This window comes from Schistocerca gregaria, chromosome 1 (assembly GCF_023897955.1).
Source record: "Schistocerca gregaria isolate iqSchGreg1 chromosome 1, iqSchGreg1.2, whole genome shotgun sequence".
Classification (NCBI taxonomy): Eukaryota; Metazoa; Arthropoda; class Insecta; order Orthoptera; family Acrididae; genus Schistocerca; species Schistocerca gregaria.
Genome location: NC_064920.1, coordinates 197435074 through 197456226, shown reverse-complemented (window position 1 = coordinate 197456226; position 21153 = coordinate 197435074). Strand labels below are relative to the sequence as shown.

Below are 21153 nucleotides of genomic sequence, written 5' to 3'. Positions count from 1 at the left end.
TGTGTCTGCAAAAATATTGCATTTTGCTCTCATATTTGTTGATCCACTTACTAAAGGCACTGGAGCACAGTGCAAAAACTGTGACATTTGCTGACATTGCAAGTATAGTGATAAAGGACCAAAACACATTCATACCAGACCTGTGCATTAATGTCCAGGAGCAGCTCTGTGCATGCAGTTATTAGTCTAATCTTGTCTTTACAGTCCCTAAAGGAGCAAAACATATGGTGTTATAGGATATTCCTCCCTTCCTCACTTAGTAAGGCTGTTGAAAATTTGCAAGTATACTTTCACAGAGTAGTTGACGTTTATTTACAAGCATCTACCAGTTCAGGTTTTCAGAATCCTCCCACGGGCCAAGAAAAATCTATCATCATTTGTGTTGCCCTTCTTTATATATATCCAACATCCCCAGTTAGGCCTATTTGGTAAGGGGCCCACACACTTGAACAATGAAGTAGACTAGGTTACTTGAGCATTCTATAAGCCATCTCCTAATAAACAGAATTTTCCTTGTATCCGATCAGTCAACAGTAGTCTATCATCTTCTTTATCTGCAACTGAGCATTTGTGATCATTTCATTTCACATCCCCACAAGTTCTTATGCCCAGGTATTTGCATAAATTAACTGATTCTGAGTGTGACTCACTGATATGGTGGCCATAGGATACTCCATTTCTGTGTTTTGTTAAGTGCACATTTTATCTTACAGAACATTTAAAGCAAATTACCAATCTTCACATTGCTTTGAAATATATCTAGATCTTACTGAATATTTGTGCAACTATTTCAGATTACACTTCCTTATGAAGTGCTGTCTGGAAAAAGCTAATTGTAGTATCTGAAAAAATCTGAGTCCACCATTAGTATTATCTGTCAGGTCATTAATATATAATATAATTAGCAAGAGTCCCAACACACTTCCCTGGGGCACATCTGATGTTATTTATACACCTGCTAGTGTATGTAAAAGCAGCCTGGAAGGCTGAGGAAAAACGAGACAATAAAAAATAAACTTATTAATAAAAGGCAGAGATTGATCAATGAATCTGTGTGAACTAGCAAATTTTATGAATACATTTTGAGTACTTCAGAGAAATTCCAACACAAATGCCAATATTATATGTAGCTATTATGGAAAAAATATGCAGCAAGTACAGTGATGTTTTTACCATCCCGGGAGTCTGAGGTCAGGAAAAGAGTGCAAAAAATTTAAGAAAAAGAGACAACATGTATAATGGAAGTACCCCTGAGTACTCAAAGAACATGCAAAAATATACAAGCACTGTTAACTAAGATAGTAAACAAGTCTTTCAGCTCAGAGTATTTAGAACAGTCAAGCATTTTGCCTCTACCAAAGAAAAATAATATAGAAGGTATGGAAAATTACAAACCTGCCTCTCTACTGACATCCTCAAAAGTAATAAAATTTATTATGACAGACAAATTAATGTGCTGCCTAAACAAATATAATCTCTTTAATGAAGCACAATTTATAAGAGTGGTGGTCAGTGCCATAAACAAAAATACTGTGTCACATGCATATTTTACATTTGTCCAAAACTTGTGACTCTGTAACTCATAACACTTAAAACCATAGTGAGTTTACCTGTCTGGAAGTTGAATTCGAGTTAATTGATTAACCAGTATTTTGTTAGATATGCAGTGACCAAAAAATTCATTAAATAACTAACAGAAGAAAAGAGTCTACAATTCTCTGCCTTATATTCATACTCATTTTCTGTATCAGTTTTATCAGTCCTGTCTTGAAGCAGTTGTGGATCACTACTTCTGCAAATGATGTGTTAATTGGTTGAGTAAGATGTCCTTAGACCTCCTGCAAATAATATTTAATTTCTATAAATATAATTCTAATAATTCCAATGATTTTATTGACTTTGAGTTATTTATTATCTCCTGTGTTTATTCTTCTGTCACTAAAAGTACCATACCATTTTTTCAACAAATGGTTTCTGTGTTCATCAGATTCTTTTTTTCCCACTTAGTTTTTTCTCTGCTCTGGCAAAATACTCATTGAGGAAGTTAATTATATCATCTGCCCCAATAATGGTTTTTAGCTGCAGATAAGTTTGGTTTTGTTTGCTGTCTGTGAGTTTGTCAGTACACAATTTGAATTTACAGTAAGTCAGAGGCCTTGATTTTCATTTTTAATATTTTTATATGAGATTTTGTTTCTAGTTGTTTGGCTAATTGAAGTGTTTGCTGCAGTAGGTTTCAAAGTTTTAATCATTACTTGTTTTATGTAAGTTGTACAAACTTTTTTGGGTTTTTAGAGACTAATGGCTCTTCTTTTATCTATGTCCCAAATTTGCTTTTTATTTTACATGTGGTGTTTGTTATTGGACTTGTTTTGTGGAGATTGTAAGAAAAGCTGTTAACAAAAATTGCTAATGAGAATAACAGGAGATTGGCCACTACTATTTTTGTATTTGAATTATTGTAACATTGAATTTTGAGACAGAACTGCTGCCCTTTTAGGAACCAAAGTGCTTAGTACAGCCAAAAGACACATATAAAAATAAAATCAAAATGAATCTTCCATTGGTTCTTGGTAGAACTGGTGCTTTTCATTTATTATAAAATCAAACAATGGAATGTTCAGGTGTGAATAAAACACATAAAAGTATAAGTGATAACACTATCTTGGCTTTTGGAACTATTTTTCCCTTTGTTGGGGAGAAGAGAGGAGTATTTTGGCTCAGGTGATAAAAGGAAGGGCAGACCACTCAGACACCAGGATTAGAGGCACCAATTTTCCCTCCCTTCTCCCTAAGGAAAGAGCTAACAGTTATGAAAGATACACTTGTGTTGTCAATTTTAATTTTATGTTTGTCTGTAAACAGTATTAAACATTTTGAACTTTAAGGTAAGTACTAGCCAGCATGTCTGTCTCATAATTAATTAGTTTTCTTGGCTGAATTTTTCTTTGATACAGCTATTGTAGTGTTGAATAATTGAGGCCCTGAATCATCGATAGGCAAGACCAAGAACTTTGCTAGCTTTCAGACAAATGCTCCTTCATACACACACACACACACACACACACACACACACACACACACACACACACAGCAATAAGGCTACACTGCATTGTGCTAGCATTGCAGGTTTGACTCACCCACTTGAGCTGCAGTGCCAGTGTAATGTCCACCGAGAATTTGTCTGGAAGCTAGCAAGTTCTCAGCCAGGCCTACATGCCTATTAACAAGTGAGTACCTCAACTGAGTTAGTTTACTCCTTAAATAATTTCTATTTGACCAAACACTTATCATACCATATTGTAATACTGTATTTTTACAGGCATATCTTGGCTTGTGGTCACATTTGCAATGCTGGGAAAATTAGCCATTACTGCATCATACGGCACAATATATATCTTCACAGCAGAGCAGTTTCCAACTGTGGTTCGCAATGTAGCATTGGGAGCTAGTTCAACATGTGCTCGCATGGGGGGCATGGCTGCTCCATACATCAATGTTTTGGTAAGAGCATCACACACATACGTACATTAACACACCACACACACACACACACACACACACACACACACACACACACACACACACACACACACACATGTGTAGTATCAAAAACAGTTTAGTGAAGTAAAATGTAAGCATACATGGAATATATAATCCTTAGCTTTTGTGTGATAAAAGTTCAGAACATTGACAGGTATTCCAATGATAAATGTCACAGTGACATTTGATATAGAGAAGGTCCAAGCGACACTATGGAACTTGCGAAACATGTCATCTTCTTCTTTGTCTTCCATTCCTTTACCCACTTCTCTGCAAAGTTTTGTATCTAGTGATTGTGGACAGTCAGATACTCCTCCGGTGCCACGACCCCCTCCTGGGATGTAATCTGTGCACCCTATCTGTCTGCATTTATAGTGAATCTCATGCTCAAGTGTGAGAACATGTTTCTAGATGTTTGTGTAGCATATGTATGAGAGGTAAAGTGTGGGTCCAGTTCAGTATTTACCTAGCGGGATCTGGTGAGCAGCCAAACATCAATTCAGGCTGGTTGACTCACCATCCCTCAATATTAATCCATGGGGAGGATTCAAAACAGGGCACACTCACCTCACCAAATACTGGTAGTTGTGCAGTAAAGCACTCAGCTATCCAGGTGAGATGCACTTCACAAACAAATAACACAGACTACTAATTTTTAATGTAGCTTAGTTTTTACTGTATAAAATGTAGTTAATATTTTTGTATACCAGTTTGTTTGTTATATTTCTGTTTTAGATTTCTGAAGATGGAAATAATTCTGACACATTTCATGCATACTTCGTGATTGATAAAGTCATTCTTCACTTAACTATGCATATAAAACACAAACTTACTAACAATTCATAAAATAAAGGAAATTCAACCACTCATATATAATTGGCAGATGTATGGAGTATAAAAACATGTAACAGGAAGCTCTGTTGATACTAGCTTTTGAATTCTTGCACATTTCTAGTAAAGACACTCATTCACACACACAACCACAGACACATATCCACATACTCCTGTAACCATGGAAGTATGCATTCAGGTGGCTGTGTGGCAGTGTGTGTGTGTGTGTGTGTGTGTGTGTTCTGTTCATACTTTTACTAGAAAAAGTGTAAAAGCTTTAAAGCTAGGGCGATCATGTGTTTCCTGTTGGTTCTATGCTCGAGACATCAATCCACTAGAGGTGAGTGATTGCCTTTCCCTTAGTTAATGTATTTAACACATATTTACTCTACAGAAAAATGTTCTAGACCTCATTGTGGTTGTCCTTAGAGAGGCTGGACTAGAATGAGAATCAGAATTTTATTGTTTCATTAGACAGAAATGTGAATCACTGATTTAAAGTACATGAGGCACATCAAATACAAACAATAAATTATATTTTGTGATTATTTACAGTATTATTAAACATAACAAATATAATTGAAATATGTTATCCAAAATATTTTCTTACTAGAATTAATATTTAATTTGCTGTTGCCAGCACCAAGTTGTCCACATTTGTCTCTCAAGGGCCTGGTGTCATCACTTGGAAATTCTTTTACTGAATAACAAAATTTCTTTTCAATGATAGGTGTAATTTTCTTTGTAGTCAGTGCTAAATCCTTGCTGTGGTAATTTCTACCTTTCAGTTTGTTACAGATTTTCACTGGCACACACTGCAGACTCTAGCAATAAAGTTAGAATCTAGAGATCAGATATGAAATTTTCATCATTTTTTTGGTTGTTGAAACAGATTCCCCACAAAATAATTCTGAATTTTGAGGCACGAAGGTGCACATTTCATAAATATGAAGATTTGAATTTCTCTCTAGATATTGGTCAGAATAGATTCTTAGGTGTTAGTTTATGCTCTTCTTCCAATCACAGTCCAGTGGTCATTCGTTTGGTCTGTGGATCCATGTTCATCTCATTTTGATCCACTGTGTCTTCTGGGACTTAGGTCTGCCGTATTATACAGTAGAGTAGGTCTCTCAATATCATCAGAATGGGGTATCATCACATGCAGAGTGCCTCAGGGCTCAGGTCTGGGACACTGCTTTTTATTGTTTATATTAATGCTGTACCTCTTTGTACAGAATACTGTATATTGACATCCTTATGATGGCATTATGCTACTTATTGATAATTCATTAGACAAACTTCATGTGTCGTTCAATAAGGTTTTTAGGAGTATTGTAAACTGGGTTGACATAAAAGATCATTCTGTTAATTACAGTAAAACAAACTTAATTCAGTTTCCCATAATCTCTAAAGATTAAGAAATAGGAGAAAATTATTTTATTCATAGCTGTAATTTTTTGGCGACTTTAGAACATATTTGAGAAAGACATTCACTTGTCAAATATATTTGCAACTGATGACTGAGTTTTTATTCTGAAATATGATAAAAACTAAAGACAAGCAGATAGTTAGGGTAGGTAATTCAGGATACCTGGGCTCACATATTGATTGCAAACTCAACTGGTCAAGCCACATCCTGGATCGGTGTAAAAGACTGAACTCTGGATCTTATGCTATATGCAGTGTTTGTTATTACAGGAATTGGAAACCACTAAGTCAGTTTATTGCGGTTATTTTCATGCCATTATGGCACATGGAAACATATTTTAGGGAACTCAGCCTCTAGCTAAAAAAGTGCTATCTGCACAAAAAAGCGCCATAAGAATCATGTGTGGTGTTCACCCTGAGGCCACATGCAGCAGTGATTGTTTTAAGCAACTTGAAATCCTCACTTCAACTGTACAATGTATATTCTTCCTCATTTGTTTCATAAGGGAAAAAGGTCTTTTTTTAATCCTAATAGTGTGTAGTCATGATACTACAAGAAAAAACAACATTTACTATGAGCATACAGACCTGCGTAAACCCACGTCCAGCCATACTGATTTAAGTTTCCCATGATTTCCCTAAATCACTTCAGGCAAATGCTGGGCTGGTTCCTTTGAAAGGGCACAGTCGACTTCCTTCCTTAATCTGATGGAATCAATGACCTCACTATTCAGTCCCCTCCACCAGATCAACCAACCAACCAGACATGTGTAGATGATATAGAGGGGGATTCATTTCAGTGCCTGCATGACTTCCTTCCCTAATCTGATGGGACCAATGAGCATACTGTTTAGTCCCCTCCACGAGATCAACTAACCAACCAGACCTGCGTAAATGATACAGAGGGGGATCCATTTCAGTGCCTGCATGACTATTAATGCCTCACTTCACAAATTAAGTGTTTAAAGGATGACGATTTAAGGCAGTTCCTATTCAAAGGGTCATTTTATACTATAGCAGAGATCCTGAAGCACATTGCGTAGTGTCCATGTACCTGTAACTCTCAGATACAATCCCAGATCCTTATTTTTGATCCTGTCTATTTATTATTGTGAACATATAAAGGATGAATCACTTAAAACTTGCACTGCAAATATTGCAGAAATGGAAAGTACTACTGATGTGCAGTTTTCACAGTTTGGATTGGTTGTCAGGAGCTTGTATTGTCAGCCTATCGACAGAGTGTAATAATACTTAGAGAGTATATTTTTGGGCTAACATATACTTTATTAAATGTAGCAATGTCTATTGACACTAACAAACTAAAAGTAGGGTAAATTAGAATGTCAGTAGTGTTTGTTGCAGGATTATAGTATGAGTCATTTACAAGATACCATATTTTGAAAAGTTCCAATACTGACACTGGTATGATACCTATGATAGCACACACTACAGAACAACACAAGTGCATATGCTAGTTATGTGGATTACGACCAGTAACGAGACAACTGACCATCATAGGTTGTGTTCAAAATGACCACTAGTAGTGGCAATACACGCTTCCAGTCTGGTATGCAACAACTGCTGCTTAACAGAGATACCCAAGCAGACTGCAATAATACGTCGTTGCATATCATGGGGGGGTAGTTGGTATGTCTTTGTAGACAGCGTCTTTCAGCTTTCCTCATAGAAATAAGTCTACAGGCATAAAATCTGGGGAATGGGCCAGCATTAAGGAAAACAATGTTGGTGAGAAATTGAGCATACCATGCTTTGCATGTAGTAATGGGACGAATGAGAAAGACAATATCAACAAAAATGTACATCAGTGCAAACATGAAAGTAGTGTATTATTTGTAACGGACAGTCACAGCAAAAACATGATGAGACATTTCAAAGAAAACAAAAAATATGATGCAACAGGTATTGTGAAACCAGGAGCAACAACGAAAAACATTACTGGTGTCAGCTCACATGATAAAATGTCGGGAAAAATGGGTATGTCATGTGCATAGTGGGTGCAAATGATATTGCAAAAAACGAAGCTAATAACTGCCTAATGTAACTAAAACGTTCCTAGAATGCAATAAACAACAAAATACAACAGCTGAAACAATACCACACAGATATTGTCTAATTTATCACTCGTGTGTCAACAAAGAAATTCGAAAAACTAACATTAAAATGAAACAAATGTGTTCTTTGTTTGAAAAATGTAGCGTCCTTGATATAGGAAATTACCCAACAAGAAATGCATCTAAATTACGAAGGAAAAAACTTTGTGTGTAAAATGATAAATGAAATCATTGTGAACAGAGTGAGAGTGAACTGCAAAATTCCATGTACTGTTATGGGACCAGTCTCAGCAGCAGAAGCAAAAGTAGCAGAATCATCAGTGGCAGGACCAACGGCTGAAACATCAACACATGCAGCAGAAACTGTTGCCCGTCCTACATGCAACAGAAAGCAAGCCCTGCATTTTTTATGGCGAGTCTTCCACACCTCAAGCAATACTATCAACTAATATACTGGAGAAAGCCACTCCTAGCAAAGATCATGCAAATGCAGGGGTGAGCAAAAATCAAACTTTGTCGTTATTGCACCAAAATATATGTAGTCTCAAGAATAAAATAGACCAGTTGCTAATAAATTTAAAAGACGAGTGTGAAAGTGAGCCTGATATACTGTGTTTCTCAGAACATCACGTTATGAGTGGAATCCACATGCTACTAACTGAGAACTTTAGTTCAGCTGCACATTACTGTAGATCTATTATGAGGAAAGGTGGAGTTGTAATATTTGTAAAACAGAATGTAGTGTATAAATCTCTATATTTAAGCAAATACTGTAATGAACAGCAATTTGTGGTGTGTGGTATTGAGTTAACAGCAGACAGAGCAACAGTTATTGTTATCTGAATGTATTTCACAGACAAAAAGAATCACTTCTGTCCCACTATGTAGGAAAACTAAATCAGCCCTTGTTATCGGCGACTTCCATGTGGACTTTTTAACAGAAAATAGAAACAAAATTTACTGTTATATTTATCAATGAATTTACAACTCTTTTTGAAGAAATCTTTCCAAAAAAGTCAATGAGAGAAAACCTGTTAAAATCTGGAAACAAGCCTCGGATTACTAGAGGCATCAAAATTTCTTGTAAAACAAGAAAAGAACTATATGAGGCAGCCAAGAGATCAAATGATTCCAGTAGGAGTACGCACTATAAACTCTGCAACAAAGTTCTGAAAAAGACCATACAAGCAGCAAAGAACACGAGCTTGAAGGTAGAAACTGATTATTCGGGCAATAAAGTAAAAACTATTTGGAATTTTATAATGAAGGAAACAAGGAAAAATGAAGTTTGTAGTAAGAATATCCAAATAAAAAGTGTGGGTCATCTTTTTAGCAATCCAAAAATAGTTGCAGACACATTAAACAAACATTTTTAACAGTAACAGAAAAAGTAGGTTTACAAGGCTCCACAAACCAAGCCTTCAATCTTTTGAAAGCCAGAGTACCTACCTCAGTATAACACATGAAGGTAACAACAGTCACTGTTAAAGAAATTGAAAGAGCTATTAAATCTCTGAAAAGTAAAAACTCTACTGGAATTGACAATATTTCTAACAAATTATTAAAATACTGCTGCAGCCATATAAGTAAAGTCCTATGCCACCTTTTTGATGCATAAGCAAGGAATAGTTCCTGAGAAGCTTCTAGTTGTAAAACTTTTATATAAGAAGGGAGATAAGATGGATGCTGCTAACTATCAACCAATATCACTACTGACAAGTTTTTCAAAGGTTTTAGAGAAATTAATGCATGCCAGGGTAGTTAAGCATCATAGGGGTGAAAATATCCTCAGCAAAAGTCAGTTTGGATTTCAGAAAGTTTGTCACCAGGAGACGCAATATTTGCATTTGCCGGCAAAGTCTTGGACTTTATTAACAAAACATTGGAGGTGGTTGGGTTTTTTTGCGAGCTAACAAAAGTGTTTGACTGTGTCAGTCACCAGATTCTTTTACAAAAAGCTCACATCTCGGTATAAGAGATCATCAGGGAAATGGTTTAACTCATACCTGTCAAACAGGAAACAGAAAATTATAGTGGATAGTCAAAACGGAGTCCCATTATCTTCAGAATGGGGTACCATCACATGTGGAGTGCCCCAAGGCTCAGTCCTAGGCCTCCTACTTTTTATTATCTTTATAAATGATCTGCCTCTCTGTAAGGAATATTGTAGATTCATCATTTTTGGAGACGACACTACACTACTTATTGCTAATTCAGTAGATAAACTTGAGGAAACAGCAAATAAGGTTTTAAGTGAAATAATGAACTGGTTTAACATTAATGGCATTTCTTTAAATTACACAAAAACGAACTATGTTCAGTTCCACACAACATTCAAAGATGAAGATATAGTAGTAAAAATGGGTGAGCAGGTGATAACCAGGGTGGATACCTCAAAATACCTAGGCTTGCATACTAACAGCAAACTGAACTGGTCAAACAAGATCCTGGATCTATGCAAAAGATTGAGTTCAGCAGCTTACACATTACACTTTGTTCTTCTTATAGAAGTATGGAGACCATGAAGTCAGCCTATTACGGTTATTTTCATGCCATTTTGGCATATGGAACTATATTTTGGGTAAATCAGTCACTGGCTAAAAAAGTACTGTGCGCATAAAAAAAGAGTCATAAGGGTCATGTGTGGAGTTCATCCTAGAGCCACATGCAGGAATCTTTTTAAGAAACTTGGAATCCTTACATCCACTGTGCAATATATATTCTCTTCGATAAGGAAAGAAAAACTCAATTTTTAAACTGGATAGTGAGTATCACAGCCATGAGACAAGAAGAAAACACCATATCCACTATGAACAGGCAAATCTAAGTATGGTACAAAAAGGAGTCCATTTCACTGGCTGTAAGATTTTTAACACCTTCCCTTGAAGAATTAAGTGTTTGGTAGAAGATGAGTTCCTGTTTTAAAAAAACTTTAAGGCAGTTCCTATTACAAGGATCATTTTGTACAATAGAAGAATTCGTGAACTACAGTTTTTAGCATTTCTTGTTTTGTTAACTGCAAATATATGCTCAAATCTACATTTGTAATTCTGACTATTCTCTATTGTAAACATACATTTTGCTATATTTATTTTCTGTAACACTTATTATTTTGTAATATTTATTTATCTCTCAAAATTGATCTTCTTTAGTAGAACCTAAGTTACTGTTTACTGTAATATGAAATCATTTTCTTTTGTTTTTATATCCTGCAACATGGTCACAATATGGATCACTCAAACAAGAAATAGATAAATTAACAAAATAAAATAAAATACAAGCTACAGGTCATCTGCATCCAGTCCAATGATTTGGAAACAATTCATGAAGATGTGCTGTAGTAATTTGTGTGCAATGTGCTGGATAGCCATCATGTTGGTACAAGAAGTTTGTCCTAGTCTGCAGAGGAATGTCAATCTAGCATCCAGGGAAGATGGTCTGTTAGGAGACAGTGACACTTGTGTGCATTCAGCTTTCTGTCTATGAAAAAATGGACCGATGAGCTGATGGTTCACTAACCAACACCACACATTTAGACACCATTGTTCATGAATGGTAAATGTGGCTTCATCACTAATCAAGATGCTTGATACATCTGGAGTATCCTGTTTTAATATCCATGTACAGAAGTTAACATAGTTCTTATAATTGTTTCCCTGCAGCTGTTGATGGAGTGAGACATGATAGGGATGCAATTTATGTCAATGGAGAGTTTGTAGGATCTGGCCTGATTCATGCCATTTCCTGATATTACTGCACGGTAGCTATTATGCAGATCAGTTGCATCTGCAACAAGAGCATTATTTTCCCTTTCTTCCATCATCACTTGTTTCCTTCTGTTGCGTTGTCTAGTTGTTACACTACCCCTTTGATGTAACTGGTTGAAGACATTGATAAACAATTGCCAAGATGGTTGACACCTATTGCAATATCTTGCCACATACATCATAGAAGAATGAACTGCATTCTTGCTACACTCTCCGTACACTTTGAGCAAGTCAGCTTTTTCTGCATCAGTAAATCCCATCATTCACTCACGAGCTACTGTTTGGACTGTCACACACTGACCAGCAAGCAGCAATACACTCAAGGAGCACACAAACAAACTGTAAGCAAACATAATAACATCATACCTAGCAACTAAACAGATTGGAAGGCACAAACAAGTGTCAGTGTGGAAACTTTTCAAAACACAATATTTCATAAATGACTTGCATTAGAATCCTGTGACATAAACCATTGATATTCTAATTTAGCCTACTTTTAGTTTGTTAATGTCAGTAGGCATCTTACCATTTAAAAACATGTTTGTTTGCACAAAAATACTCTTTTTAAGTATTGTTACACACTGTTTCTTGCCTATTATCAGCAAAATATATTTTTCTGTTGTGAACTTAAGTGTAGAAACCGTAATATGAAACGGAATAGCACAGTTTCATAATACCATAGAATGTAAACACAACAAACTTGGAAAACTGACACAGTCCATTTTCTGAGATGTACTCACAACATTGATCAGTGGAATAAGAAACAAATAAACTACTATACCCCAGGACTTTGACAAAAAATTCTTTCAGAAGCTCCTGGTCCTATTAACTTAAAAGTTATTTGATATTTGTTGTTTCACATTAAATCACATAAGTTGTGCCTTTAAATTTAATCATTTTGATGAAACCAGTGCTTAATTATCTAGTACTATATTTGTGACACCTGGGAAAATATCCTCTATGGTTTTTTTTTTTTTTTTTTTTTTTTTTTTTTAAATACATAATTGTTATCTGCCAATAATGTGGAATGGACTGGATCCTCTGGTCCAACAGAACCACGGGAAATGGTTATGTTCAGCTACTTGAAGACCATTTGCAGCACAGCCATTCATGGACTTCATATTCCCAAACAACAATGCGCCATGTCACCGGACCACAATTGGTTTGAACAACATTCTGGACAATTTGAGTGAATGATTTGGCCACACGCATCACCCAACATAGATTCCACTCCAAATTAAAGGGATGTAATTGGGAGGTCAGTTCATGCACAAAATCCTGCATTGGCAATACTTTTGCAATTACAGATGGCTATACGATCAGCAAGGCTCAGTAGTTCAACAGGGGACTTCCAACGACTTGTTGAGTCCATGCCACACCAAGTCCCTGCACTACCCTGGGAAAAAAAACTTTTGTCACTTCCACATATATTTACGATAGGTAATACTCCATACTTCATCTAGTCAGCAACTCTATATAGCTTTCAAAGAAAGCTTTTCATCTGATGTTACAGCCTTGTATTATGGATCACTACTGATAATGGAAAGTGATTCAGTCAAAGCTTTTCTTCTTAAATATTTTATGCACTTATTAAATATCAAAATAACTTAGCAGTGACTGAGTGGTTTATTAATTTATATAGCAGTATTTAAATTGTGTTAAAAATTTTAATATGTATTAGAGCTTTTATTAATTTATATATTACTATTTAAATTTCATTCAAAATTTTAACAGGTATTAGAACCTTTCTTACATTTAAGTGCGCAACATTAATGCACTTGATTGCCGAATGTTTCAGAATATCATATGGCGACCATTACCGCTTCTAATATTTGGTACAGTGTCTATCACTGCAGCATTTATGGCGCTGACATTGCCAGAAACTCTAAATCGAAAACTACCAGATACAATTGAAGATATGGAAGAACAAGAAAAGTAAGTGCCAATTTGTCATTGTCTTCATAATACTGACATGTGAGTAGATTACAGACTTCAAAGATGAAATTGTAAAGAAGTGGAATAGGGCTTACAATAACAGATAGAGCAAGGACTGAGACAGTAATAGTGAAAGAGAAGCCAAGACACACAGGAAAGACAAGATCAAGATAGTATTGGAATATTATACAGTCCAGTCATGTTAATGTGACCACCATCTGTGTCTGATGTCAACATGCAACAACCATTCACAAGTGGCAGGTGCAGTACTAGCAATGGAGGGTATATAATGCATGTTGGATGGATGTGGAAAACAGTGTAATCATCATTGTGATGTGGAAACAGAGAAATTTATCTGACATCCAAAATTATATGACCACTGGCTTTCAGGCCAAGGGTGGAATACTGCAACAGTGCATCCACTGAGTGGTGACAGGTGATCTATATTAATCATGTCCAAAAGCAATCAACCTGCAACAATTCTTGGGAGGCTCCATACTGTAGGAGGAAGTGTTACATTCTGGGAATTGTTTTCATGGCATTTCCTGGGTGATCTTGTCTTGCTGGTAGACACAGTGGACCAAACAGGTATGCATGTATCCTTGGGGACCATCCAAACAGGTATGCATCTATCCTTGGGGACCATGTCCACCCCTACATGCAGTTTTTTTTCTCCTCAGCACCATGACGTCTAATAGCAGGACAATGCAACATGTCACATACCTTTCAGCATATGTGCATTGTTTGAAGAGCACCAAGATGAATTTACCATACTTCCTTGGTGACAAATTCCTTAGATTGAAAATTAATTGAGAATCTGTGGGACAAACTCGATCAGGCTATTCACACCGTGGATCTCCATCCAGGACCTAGCGCAACTGACCATGGCACTGGAGTGTGCATAACTTCACATCCCTGCTGGTACGTTCCAGAACCTCACTGACTCTTCCTATACATTTCACAAGGGTCCCCACTGTTGATGTGGTTAGTCAGGCTTTTGACAAGTGCTTACATAAATAATGTGACTGGACAGTGTACACGGTGCTAGTGTTACCTTTACATCAAATCACCAGTGGCAGCACACTGCATTCCTTAACAGGTTCAAAATAGACAGAGGACTTTACACAGTCTATAATCCCAGCAAAAAGATATGACATACTGGCAAGCATGCTGGCTGACAATTCATAGTGCTTACTGACCACTACATACTAACAATCACACTACACCACAAACTGAATCAGAGATCACTGAATCAAGTACAATGTTTCAGTTTCAACAGCATATTTTACTATGTGCATATGACATTCCTGCAGAAAATAATGTTTGCTGGCATAGATTCTATCTTGCATTGATGTCTTAAAAAAACAGTTGGGTTCTGATGTCCAAAATGTAAATTATGAACCAACATCATTGCTCACTGCAACATCCAACCTTTACCAATGACACAGCAAACTTCCCTGTGTGAACTTGGAATTATACAGAGCTGTGATGCTTCAAAGTTAAATGCATATCAATTAATCGTACCTTAGTTTTGGCAGAAGACCATCCCTTTGCTTCTCAACAGAATCATGAAATATTCTTAGGTTGCCTTCAACAAGTGTAAGCAATTCTCGCCTGAGTCACAACCTAAAATGAATACTTTTCTTACATACTATGAATCATTATCATCGTCATCATCATCATCATCATCATCATGTTATATACTTTCCAGCCCTTAGCTGGGTATGTTTAGAATACAAGCCTCTCCATCTTTTCCTGTCCTCCCATACCATGTTTCTCTCTCTGTCCCAGTCTTATCTCTCTTCATCACATATTCCTTCACTCCAGTGATCCATCTGTCTCTTGGTCTTCCTTTACATCATTTGTCTTCTACCATTATTTCATGTTCAGAATCCTTACAACTCCCATTCATTTACATGGTTCAGTCACATTAATGTGACCACCACCTATGTTTCACATGAATGTGCAATAACAATTTGCAGTACACAAGTGAGACATCGGAAAGAGAGGACCATTATTTGGCTGTAAGGGCATGACAGTACTGCCTTATTATTGTGCAACAGCTGGCATTGGACCTCACAGCATCCACTAGACATGGTGTATTGAGGCAAACAGAGTAGAAAAGGCTTCAACAGACTGGCATTTATTGTTGGAGACCTGTTGTCTGTGTGCTTCTGATCCATCTTCACAGAATGGAACATCTGGATTGGAGTCATCAACATGCCACCTGGACAGTCAAAGAGTGGACCAATGTTCTTTTCACAGACAAGTCCCAATTTGGTCTGAAGAGTGTTCCTAGATGGAGTCACATCTCAAGGGAATGTGGAACATGATTTTGAGACCTGAACATTGTGGAAAGAAACAGAAATTGAGGAGGATCACTGATGGTGTGGCCAGGGATTATGTTGACCACTCGAACACCTGTTCAAGAAATTGTACAGGTCAATCAGAAAGGTTTAATTGTTGTCCAGTATTCTGACACAGTCTTGGGATCTCTTGTATGGTTGTTGCAAGGTGCTGTGCAACCAGACATTGTACTGATGGACAATAGTGCTTGACCTCATAGAGAATGAGTGGTTGATGTTTTCATGGAAATGGAAGATACTGCACGCATGGCATGTCCTGCTCACTCTCCCAATTTGAATCCCATATAGCTTGTCTGGGATGCACTAGGAAGATGGGTTGCATGACGTCAACAACCAGCAACAGCTCTCCAAGACTTCTGAGCAGCTCTGCAGAAACAATGGGTGTTATTGCCTCAACATGACATTGATGACATTATTCACAGCATCCTCCATTACTGTCAGGCCTGCATTGCTGTCAGAGGTGGTCACAGTTGTCACAGTGTGTGTGTAAATCTGATACACTGGAAAAAATGAAGAACTTTTGTGTCTACTGCTATGCACGTTGCAGTTGTTTACATTCTGTATTCTTCACATTGTTTCTACTTTTCTATCACCTGCTTACACTGTTCAGAGGCAAAATAAAAGAAACCTTGCAAAGAATCAGTTTGTTGCTTTAATTTTGGACACCAGAGTAGCTAACCTTCTGTCTAATATACTACAAGTGGAATTAGCTCTTTTCACATATGACTAGAATTGTAATCATTCCATACATACATACCACAATGGAAGAAATGGTAAACAATGTTCTTAAAAGTATTATTGTCTGATTCCCTATTCACTTATTGCTCATCATATATGTAAATAATATTCTGTCTAACATACAACAAGCAGAAATAGTTCTTTTTGCAGATGACCTAGTGCTGTAATTAATCCAAGCATACACAGAGCAACAGAAGAAATGGTAAACAATGTTCTTAAAAGTATCATTCTTTGATTCTCTGCAAATAGTCTCAGTCTTGATTTCAAAAAGAAACAAAATATTCATTTCTGCATATCAAGAGGTACTATACCGATGATAAGTGTAACACCCAGTGAGGAAATAATAATTTGGATGAATACTTCAAAAATTTTACGTGTTCACATTGATAAGATTTTAAACTGGACAAAGCAACTTAGTCTGACCACATTTCCACTTTGAATATTTGCAAATCTTAGGGAAAGACAAATTAGTAAGTTGACATATTTTACACATTTTCACTCAGTAATGTCATTTGAAACAACATTCTGAGGTAACTAATCTTTAAGAAAGAGAGTCTTCATTGGTCAAAAAAATGCTGTAAGAATAATACATGGTGTTCATCCAAGATCATCTAGAAGACATCTGTTTAAGAGGTTAGACTCATAGTATATTTATTTCCTCGTGAAGTTTGTTGTAAATAACTGAGTGTAGTTCAAAAGAAACAGTTATGTACATAAGTAAAATACCAGAAGAAAAAATTATATTCATTACTTCACACTACTATTGTCTTTAACAGAAAAACTGGTGCACAATGCTGCAACAAAAATTTTTGATAATTTATCCAGTGATATAAAATGTCTGGCAAGATAACAAAGTAAAATTTGAAGACAGAACGAAAATGTTTCTCCTTGACAGCCCCTTCTATCCTGTAGAACAAGTTCTATTATTGTAATGTGTAAAAGGTGCTTGGTAGGAATTACTAACTTACATCTGTGTATTATTTTTTTTAAATAACATGTAATCATATTTACAAATTAATTTGTGATGTGAATGTAAAATGACTCATTCCACATCCTTACAGTTTATTGAGCAAATGATCCATGGAGTGTTAAACTAACTAACAACAAGAAGTCAATTAGACTCTTCTGAAAACATTTATCATGAAATATATGGTACCAGTAACTCAAATCTTTTTTTCTAGGCCTCTTTCTGGTGCAAGGGTTGGTGACCACATAGATGAAGTTCCAAAGGAGAGCATCTGAGACGCAGTGTATGACATACATGCTGTACATCAATGAAACCCTTACTTTAATTGTTTGTGTTGTTAAGAGTGAAGAAAAGAAGACAGAGGATATCACACCAGTGTCGGTGAAATTAGAGACTATACATGTTTTTGTTGCATTTCTTTAAAAATGGCCTTACCTTTTAGGTCAAACCTATGCACACAGAATCTAATCCTGGTTCAGATATCATGTATAATTTAGAAGCCCTATTAACAATCTCGATGAGCCACTTAAGAAGGCATAGGAAAGCAAAGAGGCATATAGCTTCAAGTAGGTTCTTGCACTTTGTGAGAAAAATTTCCAACAGCTAACTGTATTGCCTCATGTCGTTTCAGAACAATCCTTATTCCATATTGCCCTTGAGAATGCATATTTGCAACAGCTTAATGATTTCAAAGTACAAACTGATAAATTACAGTAGTTTTGACTCATAATAACATTTTATTTTTATTTACACATTGCTCAAAATTTCTTGTTTAATAGAAAGTATTCAACTGGACAATAGAGCTATCAAGTTCAGAAATATTAGTAGCTTTACACATTACTTTTTATGTTTCCTCATTTGTTAACTGCTTGTCAGTATTTTATTTCTTATGACTAAGAAGTAGATGTGTGTGTGTGTGTGTGTGTGTGTGTGTGTGTGTGTGTGTGTGTGTGTGTGTGTGTGTGTGTGTATGTGTGTGTTTATCAGTGTATGTTTGTATTTATACTCTTACCAGCATTATTTGTACTATAACCAGTGAATATATTTTGCCTTGATCTCATTTTATAACTGTTGAAATGATATGTTTTGGTTTTCTACAATGTGCCATCTATTTGAATATAATGGTATCCACGATACAAATTGTCCTGCTAATCATGACCATTTTCTATCATTGTGTGTCACTGAAATTTAGCTATATGAATGTTTCTTCATAGATTGCAGAGATTCCCCTTCTTAGTTTTGATTATTCTCTCATTTATATCTCACATATTTTCTTCTTTCCTTTATATACTGGTTTCAGTCTCAGCTCACTGGGCAGCGTAGGAACCCTAGGCATGTAAGAAACAGATATGGCAGTTTCTGTTCCCCCTGTGTCTCATGGGGATCCATGTTGAAAATCTGCAGTCCCCCACCACTCACACACTGGGTAGGCTGATGGGTGTAGTGTGATATCATTCGATGTCCCCCTCCAAGACAAACAAACTGGAATTATAACTTTTTTTGATGCGGTTTGTAGGTTTTGAGATATTTCAATGTTTTCAGTTAAAATGGATGCACTGTAAGCACACACACACACACACACAGAGAGAGAGAGAGAGAGAGAGAGAGAGAGAGGGGGGGGAGAGAGCAAGATTAATGTTTTAAAGAAATAAGTACCTGAAAAGTCCTACCTAATTTGAAATATGAATGTCAGAAAGGTAATAACATAGGTGTGAATGAATGAGTAAGCATGGTTGTACAAGGGCAATGGATAATGGACATAAATAACTGTGAAGATGTTTTTCCCTTGTGATGTCATGGCAACAATTTCTTTCATAACTTAGTCAGTTTAAACAGATAAATGCTGCAGAAATCCTAACAAAACTGCCCAATGTGCATGGAAATAAACTGCACCAAGGTAGGATAAGAGGCTGAAATTTATCTAGTCGTACATAACAGCTTACAATTTCATAATCATAGTTTAACTGAATGAAACACAAATTTGTAGAATAAAGCTAAGAGTAAATAAAATTAAACCAATCCTACTGTTACAGTCAAACCATTTTGGTTTGCAAACTCTTTTTACACCTACCACAAATGTTCTCCTTTCTCTCTTTCAGTACCCATACATTCTTCACCTAATTTTTGTCAACTCCTAATTTTTGTTTATAAATTATGGGTTATGTAATTACCATAAACTTACCTGTTATAAAAATCGACAGCTTTCCTTCTCCTTTTGTAGGTACCCCAATTATTTTTGTCCATATATCAACAATGTAGTTTAAAAATATTATTTCCTCCCAAAATAAATTCAATACTAAAAGAAGAACAATATCAACCACAACACTCTGAAAAGACTCAAGAACTTTTAGGTGTATTAGAAGAATTTGTAACTGTATGTTGGTTCACAATGTCTAATGCAATTGATATATTTTTGATATTCATTTTACTCCTGTTAAATATTTAAATTATAGAAATATATTTATGCACTTTATATGTTGCATTGTTTCATAATGAAACATAACCATTGAGGTTTCATGTATATCTTGTCATCAAGAAATAAACCTTTTTTGTCAGTTTTCTCAGTTTGTGCAAAGTATTTCTTTAAAAATTCCTGAGTATGTATATTGATAACACCAAGTATATATTTACAGAGTTACTCAATTTAATGTAACTCTAGTGTAGTATATGTGTTATGCAATGATGTAAACAAATAATGCTATGTACCTGTATCACTCAGCCCTGACTAAATATTAAAAAATGTGCAAGGGATTATTCCTTTGCATTGATGAGTAATATTTTACCTGTGTGGGTGATGACAAGTGGTTGCTTGTAAACAAAAATATTGTACCAATGTACAGATGACAAATGCATCCCTCTCATCATATAAACTACAGCAGCATACATTTTGATACAATAAATGAATAACTGTCTTGCCAAGTGCAAGTGTGTCAATTTCATTTTAGTTTGTGTGTCAACCAAGGCTGAGGATATTTCTGCAAAAGTGGTGTAAGTGGGCACAATGGAACAAACAAGAAAGAGTCCATGGAATTGGGTTCGAGGAACTGTAGGATCAGGTGAAATGTGGGTTTAAACGGAAGTACTAGACTCAAGATGGAGACAGATTTATGTGATAGGTTTTGAGTTGAACTTAATGATGTGAAGTGCTATTGAAGGTCATGTGCTGAAATTCTGGTACAGTATAACAGTTGTGTGACATGTAATTAAAATTGTCAAAAAGCCAGAAGAGATCCCAATCATGTAGTCATTGCACTGCATGACAAAGTTGGTAAGGGCCTTCTTCAGTAGCTATTCAATCTTCAGCAATGACTTTTGACTCACTAGAAAGGGATTTGAAAGACAGAAAATGAAGCCGGATTGTAGATAAGGATATGAGAAATCCCTGGTCAGGAAGTCCTGGCGGGTTAATCGTTTGATTATTTTGTAAGCAAACCCATAGTCACAAACATCTACCCAACATGAAAATGTATATAAACATTTTCTTAGTGAGATCATAACAACAG

At 36.0% G+C, this 21153-nt stretch overlaps 1 protein-coding gene across 3 annotated transcripts in view; it reads left to right on the top strand.

The window, feature by feature from the left end:
- LOC126336638 (organic cation transporter protein-like) overlaps positions 1-20575 on the top strand; it is a 186911-nt gene extending 166336 nt beyond the window's left edge. For all 3 annotated transcript variants that reach the window (XM_050000553.1, XM_050000563.1, XM_050000541.1), the window contains exons 9-11: positions 3323-3504; positions 13443-13579; positions 17865-20575. In XM_050000553.1, the coding sequence (XP_049856510.1) occupies positions 3323-3504; positions 13443-13579; positions 17865-17925 (380 nt within the window). In that variant the 3' untranslated portion in view covers positions 17926-20575. The remainder of the gene's footprint in view (positions 1-3322; positions 3505-13442; positions 13580-17864) is intronic.
- The last annotated feature ends 578 nt before the right edge of the window (positions 20576-21153 follow it).